General features: G+C 41.5%; 1 protein-coding gene across 1 annotated transcript in view; it reads right to left on the bottom strand.

Annotated features, from left to right (window-relative positions):
* ST18 (ST18 C2H2C-type zinc finger transcription factor) overlaps positions 1-22,896 on the bottom strand; it is a 428,044-nt gene that overhangs the window by 229,496 nt on the left and 175,652 nt on the right. The window contains exon 3 of the mRNA XM_086917999.1: positions 39-93. Within this exon, the coding sequence (XP_086774125.1) occupies positions 39-93 (55 nt within the window). The remainder of the gene's footprint in view (positions 1-38; positions 94-22,896) is intronic.

A 22,896-nucleotide genomic window follows, 5' to 3' on the forward strand; every position in this document is an offset into this window, starting at 1 on the left:
ATGATGCAAAGTGTTTGTTCGCCCTGTTTCCAACTTACCCTTTGCTCCTTTTGAGCGTGTGCTGAGCAGTTTTACCTGAAAGGTTGCATCCATCTGAAACATAAGCAGAACAACATTAGATCAACTTTTTGTTCCACAGAATATTCTTGCTGGAGGTTTACAGACATGTATTCAGCCCCCTTAGAAGAGTGCTGTTTAGGTTGCTCTTTCAGAATGCACAATGCTTATCAAATGAGATAAATGCCCTCATTAACAATAGTAATTACACAATATTTTTAATGCACACTGTCTTAATTTTTCACCATGCACACTACTCTAGTGCAGCATCCGAGAAGTCCTAAATGCCTCCACCTATCTGCATTTGTGCAAGAAACTCAAATGCTTTCTCTCCTTTTGGATGTTAGCGTTCTCAACTGGAACTTCCATATATCCTACAGGTCTTTTGGTAAAACTTTTTTTCTGGTTGTAAATGGTCTAGTACACATGTAAAATGCACTACTCACAGAAACAATTAACGTGAGATGTACATGCATAGTTTACATTGAATGTGTAACCCTCGCTACTTGTTCTAACTTTATACTATATGTGTATGTAACAAGGACATGCTCAGAATGTGTGGAGAGATAGGATAGGAATTGCATACTCACCTTATTTGCTTTAAAAAAAAAAGTAAGTGATCAGATTGTGGCTATCTCTGTGTTTCCCGCTTTCAGACTGATGACATGTACCAGCTCCTACCCTACCATTGAATAATGCCCCAGTGATGTAAGCAATAGATACGTTCTTTCTCATCTTATCTTATAAAATCTTTATTTCGGTCAAAGGCAATAAATGATTTCATTGTAAAACATCGTCCAGAAAATAATCTAAAATGTTTCAGCCAAATGTTACATAATTTCAATAAAATTGGCAATTGCAGTAAAACAATTTCAATCAATAAAACCTTCATAAAATATACATGGAGTAATGTCTAATTATTCATACATTCCAAGGTAAGTTTCACGGTTGCAGATATCTTGGTCATTAGTATAGCGCAACTTAAGCCCCATACGTTCTTTACTAGTGTAAGTACATAATTATAGAACTAGGTTTGGGGACAGATGAGATTGAAAGCAAAATGTGAACAGCGGATTATTTCACAAACGTATTTTCTTTTTTCTCAGAGACAGGGCTTCGTGTTCTGATTCGCCCATGAGTTTACTGTTTGATTTCACTTAGTGCCCTTTTTCATATCTAGCTGTGGGCCTGGGCCACGTCTTCATTCGTATACTCCAAAATGGTTAGTAACGTGATAAATTTCTATTTACAAAGGTACTCCATGTCGATGTGAAACTCGTAATGTCATTAGCCGAAGCCACACAAAAAATGTGCCAGTGGCTTTGTGCTTTGTAAACTGTCCAGTGGCTGCTCTCGGCCAACACCAGAACTATTGTGTAAAATGATAAATGTGCTACCAATTAAATTTTTGTAACAACTCAGCTGAGCCACAATATCAGTCTACTTCCATGTTAGAATATCAGAAGCGCAATTCACAAAGTGCGGAGAACTCATAGCAGCAAGAATACTTAGGGATTGGCATTCAAGGTTCAGGATCTAATATTCCATGCCCATCTCAGAAATTTGGCCAAACCACACGCATAGAGGGCTTGTGCTTCAGATCTTAAAATGCGCAGCACCCCGAGGTGGCTACGAGTACCCAACTCCCTGCAGAGTGGTTTAAGCCAGCATTCCCGTGGCGCTTTGTAGGCTGGACCAACGAACATGACATGCGCTATTGACTCAAGATTAGCCTCACAGTTTGGGCAGGAGGCTGGTGTCTGGTAGGGAGCCTTCTATTGCGCAGTCATTTCGCGAGTGAGGAGTGAACCAACCCTGAACTCAAAAAACAGAGCTCTGTTGTAAGGTTTTTGTATGACATCTAGGTATAGTTCAAAGCGAGTAGAATGCTTGTGTTGCATGAACTCCTCTGACAGCCTGCCTAATTTGGGATCAAGTAAACCCTTATTATTAACCCAGTACCAGTAAGCCTTCTTGAGTTCTGCCTTTGGTGGAGCAGTTCTATTTGCCCATGCCTCTTTAGGTCAAGGTCATGCAGTAATGTTTTTAGGTCCTTTAGCCATTTGATTTTATGCCACCCATCCATATTCATTAAGTAAAGTGCATATGCCAACTGTAGTATGGTAGCATGCTCTACATTACAAAGAAAGTGTTGTCCTTAGGTCATGTGCTAACTCACAGAATAGACAGGGAGCATTCCCTCATCTAGTGATCCATGTTTCTATGTAAATGGCGCACTCAGTCCTTCAGGGGGACCCGAAGGCCACCTTATATGGCACAGTTCATTGGCCCATATGACATTTTCATGTCCTAGCAAAAAAACACACATGTATTACTTTGGGGCCCTTTGAATTCATACAGTGTTTATTGCCACTGAGCCAATCACTCATGCTGAAGCAAATATGTATCAACCTGTACCTCTGGAGATGCTTCATTTAACATATATCAGTCATGACATGACTGAGGCACCTCAGGATAAACCTACCCAGAAAAGGACCCCAAGAGAAGCCTTGCTCCATTAATGGTCGAAAGGTGTTGACCTACCAGACAGTCATCCTGGACACAAGGACACCAGCCCCAGAGAGATGTGCATATCAAAGGAGAATAGACTGAACTCTCTGCGGTTTCCAACCCTCTGTCGGGAAGTACTAAAGTCACTTTTAACTGCAAAGACCGAGTAGTCATTATCATATTCTAATATGTACCAAGATAAAGATGAAATGAGAAAGGTCAATGAGAGAAATGGGAAATGAGAAATATCAATGTGAAAATTCACATTGAATGAAATACACATTTGAAATTATATGGATAAATATGTTGCTGGTCACATTTGAAAAAGAAAGATAATTTTTTTCATTATTATGTCCCAACAAATGGGTTTTTAGGTTTCCCTACAGAACTGAATATGTAGAGTCTATTTCGGAGATCTTGTGTTTAATCAGCATTAGGATCGTGCATAAGTATGAGATAAAGTGTAACTTGTTATAAATTGCACCTAAATAAAATGGGAAAGTATCCCTTAAAGAGGTACCTGCCGGACATGGTAACTATACAATTAAAAATAAATTATTCATGGCCAGCGGTACATCTGTCCTGACACGACATGGTAACAGGTTCCTATTTCATGAGCGTTACATTTGGACTAGAATTTTTAGTTAATACATGAGCCATATATGTGTAATTCTAGGTGTAACTGCTGATTGGTTTCTATTTTATATCTATCACTTCAGGGCCTCCGGATGCAGTGTAGGGGCTTAATTTGTCATGCAGAGTATATCTGCCAGTTTAAGCAAAACTAATTTACAAGATTGTCCATTGGACACATATTGGCTGCCTTTATGAGCTGGCACCAAACAGTATGTGTTGATCTACGGCTGTGATCTATGCTACCCTGATGTCTTCCCCAGTGGCGTAACAATAACACCCGCAGCGCTATAGTTTCAGGGGCCCCCCTCCGACACTGTGCAAGGGAGGCAGGCTCCTGGCCGGAGAGCACCATGTACCTTGCAGGGGGGGGGGACTCAAGTTTCGTTATGCCACTGGTCTTCCACACTACTGATTATGTTATGTTAGCAGAGATTTTTGTAGGGCTGTTTTGACAGTAGTATGCATTGGTGGGTTCGGGGCACCAAACACTTCAAAGTGTGGAAAACATAGGAGAGGTGTTAGCGCTAAGGATGTTAACAGCAAAACTATTGCAAAGACTGTATCAGAGATATTGGGGAAATTGATGGACTTCAAAAAGTTAGCCAAAGCAACAGTGACTTTGCAATGATCTGATTTCTGATTGTAGTTCATTTCAATTAATGTGAATTTTGCCACCTACTACATTCACAAATGTCCACAATGTCTCAGTTTTTCCTTAGTGCTGGAGAACGGGGCACTGCAATATTGCACACTGGAAAACGTGGACCTTATTTATGAGGCCATTGCATCACTCTTTGTAAAAAATGTGCCACACTGCGCCACATTTACAAAGACATGCCATATTTACAAAGATTTTGTGGAAAAAGTTTTTATGTATCAAAATTTCATTTCATGGGGTACAATTTCTTAAAAAACAGTGAAAAATAATCAACAATGTACAAGTGGACAAGACATAGATTAGTTGTTCTTTAAAATCCACTTGCGTTGAGTCCACTCTTTTAGGTTATAACACAACGACACTTATTCACTGTATGCAAAGATAACGTTATATGGAATTAATCTGACAACAAAAGATGTGGACTGATATGTCGACGTTTCAGCCTTATTATTGACAAATCCTCAAGGCCATCCTCAGGACCTTCAATCTTTTGTATAGTATGACCCCCTGAGTCTCCACCTGATCGGCTTCAATTGTGTGTTTAATATGGGACCTTTGATTCAACCGTTCCTTATCTGTTGAAGCTCGTGTTCGAAAAAGGTATTGTGGCGTCTTGCGTCCCCTTCCACAGTAACTGCTTCGTATTACAGCAAAACTTCATCCGGCGTGGGTCTAACTTTTCCCGTGAGACTGAGCCACGCCGGATGAAGTTTGCCTGTAATACGAAGCATTTACTGTGGAAGCGGACGCAAGACGCCACAATATCTTTTTCGAACACGAGCTTCAACAGATAAGGAACGGTTGAATCAAAGGTCCCGTATTAAACACACAATTGAAGCCGATCAGGTGGAGACTCAGGGGGTCATACTATACAAAAGATTGAAGGTCCTGAGGATGGCCTTGAGGATTTATCAATAATAGGGCCGAAACGTCGACATATCAGTCCACATCTTTTGTTGTCAGATTAATTCCATACAACGTTATCTTTGCATACAGTGAATAAGTGTTGTTGTGTTATAACCTAAAAGAGTGGACTACAATGCAAGTGGATTTTAAAGAACAACTAATCTATGTCTTGTCCACTTGTACATTGTTGATTATTTTTCACTGTTTTTTAAGAAATTGTACCCCATGAAATGAAAATTTGATACATAAAAACTTTTTTCACAAAATCTACTTCCCGTGTAGCATTTTTCTACAGTGAGTTGTTACCACTTTGTTGAATAATCAAGTGTTGAATTAGATGAGAAACAGGTTTTAATTGTTTTAAGTTGGTCCTAAGTTTCTTTCAGTTAAGATTGATCAACCTCCTGTTTTACAATAAGTGTCAAAAAAATTCCCTTGTAAGCAATTTTGCCAATACTATATCTTAGCCCAAGCTTGCAAGGGTTTATTGGGTCACCCACTTTCATTATACCTATATTTACAAAGAGACGCATCCAGGCAGTTGTGCCACTTTGTAAACCCCTGTGCTACATTATACCTATGACAGGTATAATGTATGTAGGGTGGGGGTTCCGGTGCAGAAAAGGCTAGTAGAAGTGAAATCTATGAGATTTCACTGCAACACTTATACGGCCTCACAGCGTCAATTACGCCTGCAGGCGTAGGTGAGGCAGACCTTTTCACATGGAGCTTGCCCCGTATGAAATGACACATTGCTGGAGTTGCATCTGTTTCCAGACACACTCCAGCCATGTGCCATTTTTGCGGCCACAGATAGGTTAGGATTCCTAACGTATCTGTCAATCCTTGCGACATGAAGCGCAGTACAATAAATACAGAGCATCCATGGTGTCGCAAGGAGGTTGCACTGAAAAGTGTCTAAAAGCTGTTTTACCACAGTGATGCACCACTTTTCATAAATGAGGTCCTGTGTATTTTAGATGAAACGCAATGCATTTGGGTTAGGGTGCACAGCTCATTCTGCATTCATGAAAAAAGAAGCATGTTCTATTTTACTCTAGTTAAGCTAAGGAATAAGTGCACCACAGTGACTACAGAGGTTATAATCGATTACCACAGTCTGAAATTTAGGAGGCCCTCGTGCTACTTCCTGACCAACATAGACCAGGGTAAGAGGCTGCACCCATTAAGCGCTTCAATTATTCATGAAGCCTTTTGTTGCTGGTTCGGACTCTGAATCGCGGCTGCGCGGGCGCCCTTTTTTTCTCACACTTTTATTACGCTCTGGAAACACTTTTATCTTTTTCCACAGCAACTATCAGCTGCTACCTCCAGACCTGAATGCCGTCTTGGCAACGGTAGGTTGCCTGAGACAGAGATAGCCCACTTGACAAAACGTAGGCCCTCTCTTACAACACCGGCATGTTTTTGTAAATACAGTATTGCAATTATTATAATAAGCGCTTTACTAGTGTGAGACGAAATCACAGCCGGCATCTAAACACTACCGCAGTAATTTTGGTCATAGTATGTGTCGTAGTTATGGTTTACACATGCTGTGAGCTCTACATTTTCTGAACCACAGGGTAATTTGTCTGGGTAGTTCATTATATGCGTCCATTAGAATTAAGGCAATGCTTGCCAGCGTTAACTTCAAGCCTATTTGGTTTCATCATCTCCCCTTGACGTTGTGGAGGCTTTCATTCCCACTGCGCATGCGCTGTAAATAAAAACAAAATGCCGGCCACGGACACCGGACGTCGAAAAGTGTGGCAGCCTGCGCAGACGACGACATTAATACTGCTAAGTTTTCACCTCAGCCTCCCAGACACTGAAATCCCGCCCACAGCTGGCGAAGGCTGCCCTACGAGGAGCGAAGCTGGCTTTGTTTGCATGATCTGCAAATGGAAATTAGGCGTGAAAGGGGATGAGAATAACTGCGCTTTTGTCAAATAAAGGGGAAATGATTCTCGGCGGTGGCGAGCGTTCTGAAAGGCCGAGAGTGGGCTGCATGCAGAGTGACTGCGATTGTGATGAAGGAGCTGGCGTCGTTCTTCCAGGCCGAGTTGTGATTGAAGGCACTGACCTGCCATAGACTTATAATAGGGGAGCAGGTGTGGCAATGATGGACTTTAATTTCCTTTAATAAACCTTTTATGTGCCACACTTTTACTGCCATTCTGCGCTCTCCAAGGTCCTGCACATAATAGCTTCATCACTTTTGATTACTATACTCTATTGAGACAAACAACTCCGGAACACACTATATATTATGTTCAGTTAAACCAATATATACAATTTATCCATTGTGCGTTCTTTCACCTGCAACTGTGATGAGAAAATTAATAGCAGCTCTTGCAAGACTTTAAAAAAAAAAGCTAGTAATAGCACTTGTGATTCTTTGTTATGCTTTTAAAATAAAAACCCACACCATATCCCACTGCATCTATTAATGATAGAACAAAAGCTAGCCCCTATTTTCAGATGCAGTTCCATCTGCCACACTCGCAGATTTTATTTCAAACGATGTCCACAAATATGTGATGTGAGGAGCGGACAGCCTGAGCAACAGTAGTATTTACATCTGTTTGTTCTTTGTTCAGCTTCATAAACTTGCCTCAGATGTTGTCTGTGTGTGTGGTGTGTGCTGATGCTGTGGCCAACTGAGAGATAATCAATATTACCTTTACTCTACACGTTTCGTCCTAATACACAATGCAACCTTATTATTATTATTATTATTATTATTATTATTATTTAAATACATAAAACGCAAACAGCTACAAACTCGGGGTTTCTCAGCGCTTTTAGAAACAGTAGAGTGTTTCCCAACTCAGAAGGAGTCAGAACAGCCAAGTTTTAAGTTGTCTGCGGAAAGAGAGCAGTGAGGTGCAGAATCTCAGATGCACCGGCAGAGCATTCCAGAGCTTAGGGCCCAGGAACGTGAAGAAACAACCTCCCATGCGGGTGAATTTGATTTTAGGTGTAGTGCAGAGAGAGATTTTTCTAGAATGCAGATGTCGAGTGGGCAGATACAATTTCATCCAGCCATTGAGGTGGTGGGGAGAAGTCTCAGCCCTGGCCCTAAAGACATATCCCAAGGACTTAAATTGGCCACGTTTTTCCACATTTAGCCAATGGAGCTCGCGGAAAAGAGAAGTAGCTAAGGTATATTTTGGCAGTCTGTATATAAGTGTAACAGCTGCTTTTTGCGCCACCTGCAAGCGTTTTATAGAGGCTTTATCGATCCACATGCAAAGGATGTTACCGTAATACAGGCGGAACACAACAAGAGCCTGGAAAAAATATTTTTGAGTAGGTGCAGGATGCGTCCAAACGCATTTTGGCAGCCTGTTCAACATTGCGAAGCAGGTCTCCGGGACCTTAGCCATCCGCAGCTTCATGGAGAGCTTGGAGTCTACCTAGAAGCCTAAGTTATTAACTTTAAGAGCAGGAGTGGGAGTGTCCCCCGGAGCAGACGGCCAATGCTTTGGGTCCCATTGACCTGGAGTCTTCTCCCCTAAGATAAACACCTCAATTTTTCCACAATTTAGCTTGAGAGAGTTGTCACCCATCCATGAGGCTACTCACACCACACCTGACAGGAGTTCAAAGACGTGGAGCAGAGGTCCAATGAGCAAATGATAAGGAAAAGATGATTTGGGTACCATCCCCATCAGAGAATAAAGTAAGACCACAGCTTTCTACTAGATCGGCCAAAGGGCGCACATAGATATTAAAAAGTGCCGGGCAGGCCGACCCCTGAAGCACTCTAGAAGTTAAAGCATGATCCACAGAGGAGAAACTGCCCGAAGAAATCTGAAAGGTATGGTCATGTAAAAAAGAAGGGAACAATATTGTGCTAATTCCTGGATCCCTAGATGAGCCAACCTATCCATGTGCCTGTTGTGGGACACAGTATCCTATGCAACCCTGAGATGAAGTAAAATCAGCGCTGCTGCCTCGCCCTTATATAGGAGCTGTCTAATATGTTCTGTAACTCCCAGAAGTGCAGACTCAGTACTTTACCAGATTCTACACCCTGATTGGGAGTCATGAAAATAATTCTGAGACTCTACCCAGGCAGAAAGTTGGGAAGAGACATGATTTTCAAGAATTTTTAACAAGATGGGGAGATATCTAGGTGTATGGTTAGACCAGTCGGTAGAATCCTGGTTGGGTTTCTTCCAAAAGGGAAGGACTGTAGCATGTTTGAGGTATAAGACTTTCCTGCAATGAGGAGTTGAGAAATCTAACCAGAGGTAGTATGGTATCAGGTGCTAACTAGCAAAGTTGTGGTGGCTCCAGAGGGTAGGAGAGTGCCCCAAAACAGTACCTACTGCCCGTAATCTAAGGGTCAATAGTAAACTCTCATTTGAGCACCACATTGATAAGTTAATGACCACATGGTTCTTGATAATGAAGCAATTTAAAAATTCCTCCCTCTCATTCCCGAATATTCCTGATAGCTGCTAGTGCAGGCCCTGAGTCTTAGAAGGCTACATTGTTGAAAATCTCTTTATATTGGACTCCCGGTCTATCTTAGAGGTTACAGTTGATCCAGCATGCGGCTGCCAGATTGATATTTTGGATAGTGAAGTTTGATAGTGTCTTATCTCATCTCAGCTAGCTACACTGGCTTCCAGTACACAAGAGATGTAGGTTTATGGCATGTGTCACAAGGCCATCTATCCAGTAACCTGTACCTCTTTGATGTTCAAAAAGCATACTCCAGCTAGATTCCTTAGCTCGACCACCGCTTGTCTGCTTAGCATACCTAAATATCAGTTTGGGAGGACGTGCCTTTTCTGTGGTCTCGGTGCTGGCCTCGACCAAGTTGCCAATTGAGTTACAGATGTAAACTAATATTTAAAAATTCTGTGGGGCATTAAAAACCAGTCTATTTATCTAAGTGTCTTTTTTAGGTGTCTTTAGCTTTTGCTCTCTGCATTAGGTATATATAATGAATTAGTATGCTAAGCAGCAGGACTCCCTCGGGTAATCACATGCTCTATAAAACTAATAATAAAAAATAACAAAGATATATAGTATCATCATGGTAACCACAGACCATTTATCTAAAATGGCTAATTTTATTCCTTTACAAAAACTCGATGCAGCTGTAGAAATTGGCAAATGGCACATCTCAGAACTATCACAATGCTTCTATTCTACTGTCTTCAACATTTTCATCCTATTTTTATTGCAAAGTGATGTCCCAAAATCAAATGAAAATGTTCTTTGGGTCACCAAAGTCAACTTCAGTTTGTTTTAATTTCAAGATAATGAGAGGCCGAACTTTCAGATAAGATCCCATCTGTTTTTCTGGTCCCATTATCACTGTACTTAAATGAGATCCCACATGATAACGTTGAACAGCCAAGGGAGAGGCCCCATGAATTGCTTGGAGACAGAGACCCACAACATCTTTCAATGACATCAAAGGATTACTAACCCACATTGTCAGTGTGGACCATGTTAAAAGACTTGAAGTAAACTTTTCAGAATGGCTATGTCTTTTCATCACATTCATGAAAGGACAAGATAGCCCAGGCTCTGATATGAACTTAGAATGGGTCACAGTCTACAAACATCATGTAATTTCCATACACAAATAACATTTGCTACCCCAAGCAGTTTGTAAATGTACAGTTCATATAATAACAAAGACTATTTCTTGTTACATAGGCCCTTAGCATGATGTAGATCCATCACTTTTCCAAGAATTGGTACAGTGGCAGAAACCATGCAAGCTTAGGAGTTCTCTTGAGTTCATGTTAGAAGCAACGCTTAGAGTATACACTTTAATTGCACCAGTTTCTGTAAGTAAATGCACTTTATAAAACAATGTAATTCATAATGCACCAATATGCCTGAACTGTTTAAGGTCTCACTTTTTTTTACGAGGAGAGATTCTCATGACTAATGCTTAGCCATTTAACAGAATTATATGACATCTGAGGTAGAGATATGGGCTAAAGACCTCAGTGAAGTTCAAGAATCAGGAAGCAGAAAAAGGCAACTTTTTTAGTGGAAATGAAAAACGCACATAGAATGGTTATATTGAAAGAACAGAGAACTGTAACGATAACTCTTTCACAATCTATTAAAGCTGTTACAGGAGCTACCAGGCTCAAATATGTAAATTTGTTATCTATGTCATCAGGCATTTTGCAAGAATTATGTAATGTTTACCTTAATTATATAAATATTTGGACATAATATAGTGAATAATGATTTGGTTGCTAAAAATAAAGTGCTAACTGTTAAGTCTAGATAACCAGAAATTCAATATGAGGTCATTGCCGATGGCATCCATCTTGAACAACAAGAGTTTAAGAATGTGGAAGACATGGAAGAGCCTACTTCCCAGCTAAGGTATTCTCGTGGCTCCTCTGTCAGACCAGCCATTGAAATGCTCTTGTTTCTTTTCTGTCATGAGCAACCCACATTTTCGAATTGCTAATTCTGCTCTAGGATATTCAAATCATGTAAAAGGTTTGTGTAGGCGTGTTTTGATTGATTGTTTTCAATAAAGACAACATTTTCTTGAAGAGTCACAACAGTTAATTTATATTTTCTGTGATGATTTGGGTTCCACAAATTAAAACATGAAGTCACAAAAGTGCTGTAAACTCAAATTAAGCATGTACACAGTTTATTGGATTATGATTGAAGAAGTACCTACACAAGAGTGGCTAGTTAACACCACTGCAAACTCTATATGATAGAATGTTACCATATTGATGAATGACAAAGCACGTTTGCTATTGAATTGTAATGTCTATCAATGCTTATTTTGACATCAGGATGTTTGAATGTCTAATATACTTTAACATGTGCCAAATGGACTTTGCAAAGTGAAAAGTAGGCTACTTTTCATTTCATTACACAAAGTGAAATCTTCTACAGCCTTGAGTAATAGGATTATCAAATGGTGCTGCATTTTCTGCTAGTTAAAATGTAAACCACAGTTGTTCACCCAAGTTGGACAAGGAACATATCCATTAAGGAGATTTTGGATCCTTCCCTGTATAATTTGTACCACTCTAATTTATTTCTGAGTGACCGCAATGCCTGGTCTCTTTGCTTAAACATGTGTAGACACTGAGACATAATAATTGACTTTGGAATGAAAATGATGTCTGTCTCTTTAAAAACTCTGCAATGTTGAATAGTAGCCTATCTGAAATAATAATTGTTCAATGTATGTCTGTTTAAGCGTAAAGCTCTCAGCAGTCTACATTGTATCTTTGATCCGTCCATCGTGGTTTTTATCCCTTAAGACCACCTTGGTTATTGATAAAGTAAATGGTAAACTGGTAATATGTATGCAACGTGGACCTTTGGGTGGGATCTTCATTCCTGTTTTAAATAGACTGTTTTAACAAGTGTATCCTGCTTTTGCAGCTCTGAGTGAGCTCATCTCTGTTTGTGCACTCTCATGATGAATGTTTAAAAAGAATACAGATAAAAGAGATTTTCCTCAACTATTTTTGTTGTTGGATATAGTTGGTGTAAATCTTCATACTGTGACTAGAAAGCTAATTCTTAATATGGTAAGAAAAAATTAATAGAGATAATTAGAGTAAAAACAATTGCCTCCAAACAATGATTGTTTCAAATTCAGTGGGGAGGAAAACTAGAATGTCAATTTCTTTAATTCGGCATGTAGAAATAGATCCGGACTGGAGACTAATAAATGCAACAATCAAGAATCAGGACGGCAAGTTCAACAATATTAATGTTTATCCTAAAAGCGGACTCCCCAGAGTTTATGGAAAGTCTTAATATATGTATTATCACCTTTAGTTCAGAATGGATTGTTTTAGGATTGGATTTCTGATTTAACAATGATCCCTTATGGGATCATCTATCTAAAGCTTCCTATCAAGTTTTAAGAGCACACATTTAACTGAGGTTTATTTGAAAAGGTTCATAATCAAATTCATATCATTGATAAAACCCTGGCAACTGCAGTACCTAGATCTAACACCATTACTTCATATCCAAGTCTAGAGTATATACTAGCTTCTAGAATTTTCCTCTCACATATGTCATGCCCTGAGATCAAACCTTTATGAATTTCAGCCCGAACATATGTGCTAATTCAAATCTAGTGAACATTCAGACCAGCTAAGAGCATGACAATAATATTTAATACAGTGGCAAACCCAGTGTGTGAAGTAACAATCAGCAATTTGGAGTTTAATTTAATGCACCGAACCACCACTCATAATACGTTCTAACACTGCCATAATGCACACATAAGCAATCTCTCTATTAAATCAAAACATACATTTTGTCTTGAAGAAACAAGAGTAGAGCAGTACACATTACAATTAAAACAACTCTCTGGCACATGCACAGAAGGTGCCCTTCAAGTGGAATTTGATATTGAGTACTACCAAGTTACTAGAGCAGTTTGCACTTCTGCTGATGAACTTCATTCAGGATGTAAGTGAGATAGCCTACTTGCAATTTAAATGAAGGACAAAATGTAAAATGCAGTCGTCCCAGATACAAAGTAACAAAATGTAGGTGTCCTACATTCATTAAGTTGACACAAGAACTCAAAAAGATACGATAATATATTTTATCTTTCCTAAGTGTAACAATATACTTCACAATTGACACAGACAACCTGGTGGTGACATAACTCAAACAATCCTCCACTCTGATCAATTGAGGTTCTTCAACAACTGGCTCTTCTTGGCTATCAGAAGGTTCACTTCCCATTTCATTAGTAGAAAATACATTGTATTAACTATCACGGTTGCTGTCTTCAATATTTATAAAGGTTTTTGGTTTGAATAATGATATGTGAGTATGCTTGTTGCCCTATGTGATGTTGACCCAGTGACAGTCTTTTTAATGGCATAGTCTTACCCATGCTTTTACACAGATGTACCAGCAACACTGTCCCCATACAACATTGTTGTTGTTACTTGCTATGGATATGTCTCTCAGAAGCCTATGTGGTCAAGGGTATATGCAGATTAATAATGGCATGAGATGAGATCAAGCCCTCAGCATATTCATTTATGTTTCATTTCAGGTGTTTTGCATCAAATTGATATATTGTCTTTGACTTCACCTCGGATTATGAACCGGGTAAGAAGATGATGACTAGGTAGGGTGTTCTGGTTGAATGGCAGAGTGTGCTTCCATTGTTGGAGACTGGTCTCTTAATAGAGAAAAGGACTGATCAATGACAATCTTATAAGATTAAAGGTATAATTATTTCTTAAATATTTAGCAGAGATTTATCAGAATGTGGTTGAGAATAATATTCGAAATTCATCCCAAAGAGCTCTCACTCATGGTTCAAAATGTAAGGAGTACTTGCTATGCACCCATCTAAAGTGCATCAGACATACGTAGCCTAACAGCATCCCAACCCTCTAAGGCTTAGTAAACTAGGCATCATTAAACTGAGATATTTGGGAAAAGATACTGAAAAGAGTTCTACCTATCGTCTAGGTTTTACATAGCATGGTTCACTCTAGTGCACAGAGAATTGAGAAATCACTGGTTTATTCTCCTCAGGGATCGTGCCTATTATTCTTGAGGTTTTGGGACAGGATAGAGGCAGTGAAAATGAATTTAGATTCTTGAGTGCTTTATGCACTCGGTTTATCAGCCCCCTTTCCCATTGATTGCTTCATATCCCCTTTCTGGGTACATCTAACAATTCATATGAGGGGGTAAGTGCCATTTTCAGTGATATATAAACTGCTAGTAAAGATGAGCAGAGTCACAGACTCAGGAGGCCAGATCCAGAAGACATGTAGGCGGCTAATTTCCTCCTTAGGTGCTGAAAGGTTTGATTTGCTGGTATGCTTTCACTTTTGCATAAATGAAATGTGAACGTACGTCAAAATTCCATATACTGACACATTATATGTCACTGATGGGGTGTAATTTTAAATAGGAGTAAATCTGTTTGCAGGGGCAGAGAGTGGTCATACCATCCGAGGAAATCCATTGAAATATGATAGACTATGGGGTCCAGATTAACTAAATCTTTGCCCCGGTGCAAAGTAATTCAAATCGATGCTAAGTAACATAAAGACTCACAGGGGTAATTACTATCCAGAGAAATCAATCAATCAATCAATCAATCAATCACATCATTTGTAACGCATACTACTCACCCGTGAGGGTCTCAAGGCGCTGGGGTGGGGAATGCTGCTACTGCTCGAAAAGCCAGGTCTTGAGGAGTTTTCTGAAGGTCGGCAGGTCTTTGGTCCGCCGTAGGTGGATGGGGAGGGTGTTCCAGGTCTTTGCAGCGAGGTGCGAGAACGATCTGCCGCCTGAGGTCGCTCTTCGGAAGCGGTGGACTGTAGCGAGGGCGAGGTCGGTGGAGCGGAGCTGGCGGTGGGGGTATGAAGCTGAGTCGTCTGTTGAGGTACGTTGGTCCGGTGTTGTGGAGTGCCTTGTGTGCGTGGGTGAGGAGCTTGAAGGTTATACTCTTGTTGACCGGGAGCCAGTGCAGGTCTCTCAGGTGGGGTGTGATGTAGCTGCGGCGAGGGATGTCAAAGATCAGGCGCGCAGAGGCGTTCTGGATGCGTTGTAGCCGTCTCATGAGTTTGGCCGAGGCTCCTGCGTGGAGGGCGTTTCCATAGTCCAACCTACTGCTGACAAGGGCCTGGGTGACTGTTCTTCTCGTTTCAGTGGGGATCCACTTGTAGATCCTACGGAGCATGCGGAGGGTGTTGAAGCAGAAGGAGGAGACGGCGTTGACCTGTTTAGTCATGGAGAGGGTGGAGTCGAGGATGACCCCTAGGTTGCGTGCGTGGCCGGTGGGTGTTGGAGCGGTTCCCAATGCGGTCGGCCACCAGGAGTCGTCCCAGGCCGAAGGGTTGGATCCGAGGATGAGGACCTCCGTCTTGTCCAAGTTCAGCTTCAGTCGGCTCTTCCTCATCCATTCAGAAACGGCCTTCATTCCTTCATGAAGGTTGGTTTTGGCGGTATGGGGGTCCTTGGTCAGGGAGAGTATCAGTTGGGTGTCATTGGTGTAGGAGAGGATGTTGAGGTCAAGCTGATGGGCGACGTGGACGAGCGGTGCCATGTAGATGTTAAACAGAGTTGGACTGAGGGATGACCCCTGGGGTACGCCACAGATGATCTTGGTGGCTTTAGAGTGGAAGGGGGGAAGGCGGACGCTCTGTGTTCTGCCGGAGAGGAAGGAGGTGGTCCAGTCCAGTTCTCTTGGATCCCAGCGTAGTGGAGGCGTGTTCATAGTGACTGGTGACAGACCGTGTCGAAGCCGGCTGACAGGTCCAGGAGGATGAGGGCCACCATTTCTACGTTGTCCAGCAGGGACTTGATGTCATTGGTGGCAGCGAAGAGGGCAGTCTCGGTGCTGTGGTTACTGCGGAACCCGGACTGGGAAGGGTCCAGGATGTTGTTCTCCTCTAGGTAGCAGGTCAGTTGTTCGTTGACGATCTTCTCGATGACCTTTGCCGGGAACAGGAGCAGGGAGATGGGCCGGAAGTTCTTGAGGTCCTTGGGGTCCGCCTTGGGTTTCTTGAGTAAGGCGTTGATCTCGGCCTGCTTCCAGCTCTCCAGGAAGGTTGCTGTCTCGAAGGAGGTGTTGATAACTTTCCGGAGATGGGGTGCGATGGATGTGCTGGCTTTGTTGAAGATGTGGTGTGGGCATGGATCTGACGGAGATCCGGAGTGGATGGTGTTCATGATTTTGATAGTGTAATCGTCATTGATGTTGGTCCAGTAGAGCAGGCGGTTGGTGCGGATGGTGGTCGTGGGGGCGGAGGTCTCAGTGGTTGTCAGGGCAGTCGTGGCGTTGAAACTGTTGTGGATGTCTGTGATCTTGTGGTGAAAGAAGGTGGCCAGCAAGTCGCACAGGTCTTGCGAGGGTGGGACGTTGTTGGTGTTGGAGAGTTCCTTTACGATGTTGAAGAGCTCTTTGCTGTTGTGTGCGATGTTGTCTAGGCGGTCTTTGAAGGAGGCCCTTTTCGCGTATCTGATGAGGTGATGGTGTCTGCGGGTGGCACTCTTGTGGGCGGCGTGGCTGTCCGGTGTTCGTTCATGGAGCCAGATCTTCTCCAGCTTTCGGCAGGTTTGCTTGGAGGCTCGAGGTCTTCAGTGAACCAGCTGGCTTTCTTGTTGGTATGATTTAATTTTATTATTAAATATGATTTTGGAACTCCGTGGAGATCCACATATTATACAATAACAGACAAGATATAATAAAATGAGACCATGTATAAACAACTCATGCAGGCAGGGAAATACAAGAATAACATACCTTTCAGTTAATATAGATCTAAGAAACATTTAAAAAAATTAAAAATTTTGTTACAAAAAATTCCATTCGGGGGACTAAAGATAGCATCCAACAGGGATTTTGCGGATGAAATACCAAACTGGACACATACCGGTTTTACCCAGAGGCGGCGATAAGTCAATAGTGCTGGACAAACTAGCAAGACATGTGTAGAATCTTGAACTGAAAGATTACAGTAATTACACACATTGGATATGCCGTGCCATTTGGCCAACAACTTATTCAGGGGGAGTAGGTCCTGCCTGAGAAGTAGCCAAAAGCGGCGTAAACCGTGAGGTATGTTCCATGACAGGTAGGGTTGTATTTGTCTGATTAAACAAGTATCGACAGCTTGGATGACCCCCTTCTTTTGTATAAACAAGTTTTGATCCCTTTCGTAACTCAGCTTCCATGTAGCTTGTTTTAGTTGTAGTTTTAATTGGTTCATGGAGAGGTCTAAAAGAGATGCTTCATCCAAGTCCAAGAGAGTTATGGCCTTCCTATAATTCTTTATAAGAATCAAATATTCTTTTAGTGGGCCCATCAACTCTTTTGTAATAAGGGATCTGAGAGTAGCTGGCTTTCCTTTAATTAAGCAGGTAACCCAACGGATAACTCCTGCTAAGCCTTGTGCCCAGCTACTTCTTAGACCAAGTTCTAATCTCAGGGTTGCTGCACTGCAACTATTGTTAACAGAAGTTAAGTTTCTCAAGAGGATGCCCTCGACAGTGTCCAAAAAACCCCATTCCACTAAGTCAATTAGTTCTACACCGTAAAGCAGAGTCGGGGGGACTTTTGCCCGAAAAGCCTCCAGCAGGTGAGCAAAATGTCTCTTACCTGTTGATTTATACAATGCTTTTAGGCCGTTTCCCTGGGACTTTGCCTTACGGGAGCTATTTTCTATATGGGATTTATTACTCAAGCTGCTGTTGACAACCATACCCAGGAAAACATATGTCTTTACTCTTTCTAATTTTTGGCCTCCCAGCTCCCAGCTTACGTGCTCCAACTTCAATTTGTTTCGTCCCTCCATGCACATTATCTTGCTTTTAGAGATGTTTATTTTCAGGAAATGCTTTTCAGAAAAGCTGTGTAGTGCATGCAGACGGTTGTTTAGACCCTTAGGAGTAAGATCTAAAATTAAAATGTCGTCTGCATACATTAAACAAGAAATATGTCTATCTCCTAAGCGTGGTGCAATTCCTTCACATATAGATATAGTGAGGGGAAGGTCGCTAACATAAAGGGAGAATAAGAGGGGAGCTAATAGGCAGCCCTGTTTAAGGCCGTTCGCCGATGGAATGAGCCGGGAAAGACCCCTTTCTCCCCCCAACAGCACTTTGCACCACGTATTATCGTGTAGATCCTGAATCAAACATTAGAGTCTAAGTGGCATTCCCAAGGCATGTAGCTTTCTCCACAGTACCTGGCGGTCGACCTTATCAAATGCCGTGGAGAAATCTATGAATGCCGCATAGACTCTCCCCTTTCTTGCTCTAATGTATTTGTCAATTACTACCTGGAGGGCGGTTAAATTATCCAAGGTCCCATGGTTTTTTCTAAAGCCTGTCTGCTCTAGTGGAAGAATATTTGAGGACTCCACCCAAGCATTTATTCGTTTGAGCAGGCATCTTGTGAAAACTTTGCCGATTGCATCCAACAATGCAATCTGGAGGTAGTTCTGGGGGAATAAACGATCGCCCTTTTTAAACAATGGGACCAGGATACTTCCCTTCCAGGAGGGGAGGACTTTGCCGCTAAATAGGCAGATATGTAAAATTGGGCAAAGGAGCTTACTCCATTTAATCCTATTCTGCTTTAATACATTAATGGGCACTTCGTCTGGGCCCATTGCCCCTGAACGTCTCATTTCCCCGATAGCTAAATCTATATCCTTTTCTGAAAAGGGCTCCAAAGGCGGACTCGTTTCAGTTGGCCATACTTGGGGAGTTACTGTATAGTTACTAGCATAAAGGTTTGAGACAAAATCCCTCCATATTTGTTCCTCGATAGGGATGGGTAGGGGGTTAATTCTCATTCCACACCCCTCACCTATAAGGGACCAAAATTGTCTCATTTCCCCATTAGTTGCAGCTTCCCTTATTTTTACCCAGATCGCATCCTCTTTTTCTTTGCGAAGTGAGACAAGGAGCCTTCTCCTTTTCCTTCTTAATGTTGTTATTTGCCGTGTTATGACATTTGTTCTATTTAAATATTGGGCCCTTATTAATTTATTCAGTTCTATATTAAGCAGTTTCAGAGGGCAGGGGATTATATCAATGGACTTTTTCTTATTCTGTTTTTGTGCCCCTGTTATTACCGACTTCAAAAACAGGGAAAAAAGTTCGATTTCGCGACCGTACCAGGAAGGGAGCTCTGATAATGCAACATCGAGCATAACTTCCAGATATCGGTGTGCCCTTGCATTCCAATAGCATCTTCCTGATCTGTTACCGAAGTTTATTTGGTCACTATTCAAAGACCATTGATCACATTTAGGAGGGTTTACATTCATCGAGATAAAAAGGATTCTGTGATCACTTAATGGAGTATCGATTACAGCGATGTCCTTTAATAACTCAAATGATTGGGTCCCTAGTATTACATAGTCGAGAATTGATTCCCCTTGATAGGATTTGTGGGTGAATTTTGCTGGGGAATCCGAAGGGAGTCTCCCATTTGCAATTATCCCATCTGTTTCTGCCAACTCGTTTAATATTAGTTTGCCCCGTTTGTTTGTTAATATATTTTCGGGGAAAATTGCTTGGGGAATATGAAGTATTTCTTCTCTCGTTTTATCACTGAATAAATTTAAACTAAAGTTGGAGATCTTGCAATTCAAGTCCCCCACTAGGACGATAACCGTTCTTGGATCTTTCTCCTTGATACTCTGTATATGGAGGAAGATCTTTTTAAGATTACATTAAAACCGGCTTCAGGCGGTATATAGGCATTTATCAGGGCTAGGCGGGTACCGGCTATGGGATTGCCTGACCCAAAAAGAGTTATTACCTGAAACAGGTTACTCGGGTCCATAAAATGCTCGTAGTCCCAGTTTATGCGATTGGTTAGGAGGCAGGCTATACCCCCACTGGCGTGGCCTTTTGTATTTGCAATGGCGCTACCTTCTAGTACATAGTAATCTTTCACTATTAGAATATTACCACTGCACCATGTCTCCTGGAGGCATATTATGTTTGCCTCTAACGACAAAAGGAATGCTACTTTCTCCCGATTGTTTTTTAATCCTGCTGCATTCCACGATATTATGGATAGGTCTTTGCTAAAGGTACGGGCTGGATACTTGATTTCTTGGAGATTTTTCAGCTAGTACTCTGGGGAGCCAGTTCCATTGATCGTTTTCCTCTCCGATAGAAGTTTGATAAGATAACGCGGTAGGTTTAACGTAGGATACTACTCGAGATTCATTAGACTTACTTATTTTTAATTCTTTGATTTCCCCTACTTTATTTATATTACCTGATGCAGCTTGCAGCAGAGAAAAGGGGGGTTTCCGTTGATTTAGGGATTTGGAGGCATTATTTTGTTTAATGTGTGTTAGCACGGGAATTACATCTATTCCTCTACTCTGTAGATCTTCTGCCCGTTGTAAAATAAGATTAGCTACTAATTTAGAGTGAAATTTCACCCTCGTTATTGTCCCCGCTTCAGATTTTAGTTGTTGAACTATGTCTAGATCGGCTGATTGAATAAGTTTCAGGTTGGCCGATTCTTGAAAGTATTTCAGCAGGAGAGATCTATTCAAGATGCAATCAACATCAAAGAGGAGAGAGAATTCTACCCAAACAGTATCTATATTCTCCTCTTTAGATTCTTTTGGAGAGGCACCTCTTACAGGAGCTCCCAGAGGGGCAGTTAAAAAGGGATTAAGTGATGAAGTTATTTGGGCAGGAGGATTTTGTTCATACCCTAAAGAAGTAAATTTACCTCCCTCTATGGAACCTTTTGGAGGGGCATCTATTGAAGTTATTCCCCTGAAGGCAGATGCAAAGGGATTAAGTGACAGGGCAACTTGGGCAGGGGGTTTTTGCTCTTGGCCTGAAGAAGTTGGTTTATGTGCCACTATTGTATCCCTATTGTTGTTACCTTGCTGACCAAAGGTGTATATGCCAGCTGTTACCAATGAAGGGGATCTATGGATAGATAAAGGATCTGGCGTGGCCTTAGGCAGGGGGGCGGTGTTTTCTTTGGCAGACATATTTTCCAGGTTTATGTTTTTTCCTGTTACCGCCTGCACTTGATGTGACTCTCTGTAATGGAGAGATTAGGTGTTTTCTAAAGAGGATTTTCCTCCGCCTATTTTTTTCTATCCGTCTCAACAATTTCCTTTTATTCTTTCCGTTCTTTTTTATTGTCTCAATTTTCCCTTTATTACAGTTTTTTTTCGACATAGCTTCCTCCTCTATATCCCCATCTCCCTTTTGCTTCTTAAAGATTGGGAACAACTCATTCTCAGTTTTTAGTGGTAGTTCCCCATAAGCTTTTATTTCAGAATCATTGACAGACAAACCATTTAAGAAGGGGGGAGGTTGGGATACACCTATTTTTTCATCCTTGTGTGCTCTTTTTGTATTAGTATTAACTGCTGAAGATTGATCTATTATACCTATCTTATCTGGGGCTAAAAAAGGAGAAATGGGCACCTTCCCGTCCACATCTTTCTCCCTTTGGGTCCTCAACAGGACTTTTAGGATTTTAGTCACTGTATCAAGCACGCAATCTGATCCCCCCACAAATTTTTACAATAGTTGTAAAATGGATGACAGTAAGTGTTCAAGTATGTGGAGGGAGTCAGAAAACGGTTTATCGATTCCCTTACCTTGAAATGTATTTATCCCGGTCAAGTTTAGGTTTGGACTCGTGGAAAAGTTTAAATGTGAGGACTTAGATGGGGTACTGCTGTAAAGATGTAAGCCAGCATGGTTCGACATTACCGGTGTGTTCTGGGGTATCTCGACTTTTGTCGGGTCAGACTCTAGATACCGTTGGCATAGGTCTTCATCTAGAATCATTGGGGACAACCCACTATGGAATGACATTTTAGTAGGGGAATTATTAGCTGTCTGAGTAACATCAGCATGAGGTTTTGTCCCGATATGTAGATTGTCTTGCTCTATGTCTTTTTTTGTTTTTATGACTACCTCTGGTACCAGGTCAATGTTATTTTTCAGGGTGGAGAATAGGGGGGGGGGAGAAATCACACTTGGGGGACAATAGTGCCACTCTTGCTGCCCCTAGACTCTTGTCCGCAATTACCTTATTAATTTCAGGGATCTCTAGCGAGTTGTTGGGGGCAGAATCAAAATGGGTAGCTTCGGAGTCCTTAATATCCTCCGCTTTATTGTCCACCCCTGTAGCTTTATTCTTTCCCCTTTCCCAAAGATTGAAGAGCTGACAAGTGCTTTTCATATTGGAGGCTTGACTATGTTTATTTCGAAGGGGATTCGATCTTGTTTTTGTACCTGATCTTCCTACCAATATTTTCCCAGACCTTAGTTTCTTTGTCATCATCACAGGCAAGAGGTATTACAATTAAGCAGAGAAATGAAATAGTCAACAGTGTTATAAGAACTCCAAGGCTAAACTATCTGGGAAATTTCTAAGATCTAATAATCAAATGCAGAGCCTACAGCAAGACGACTATAAACAGTGGGGGCAATGCAATCCTACACTAACTTCTCAAAAGACGGGTATGACTGTTATATTAATCTTACCAGATGAAAGAGGACTGGCCTAGGCTAGCCTTCTCGTGCCTCTGAGGGCCTTAGAGGGCCCGCCCTTGTCCCGGGCTTCTCCCGGGCGCTACCCGCGCGCT

The sequence above is a fragment of the Lissotriton vulgaris genome, chromosome 4_1 (genome assembly GCF_964263255.1).
Source record: "Lissotriton vulgaris chromosome 4_1, aLisVul1.2, whole genome shotgun sequence".
In the NCBI taxonomy this organism is placed as follows: Eukaryota; Metazoa; Chordata; class Amphibia; order Caudata; family Salamandridae; genus Lissotriton; species Lissotriton vulgaris.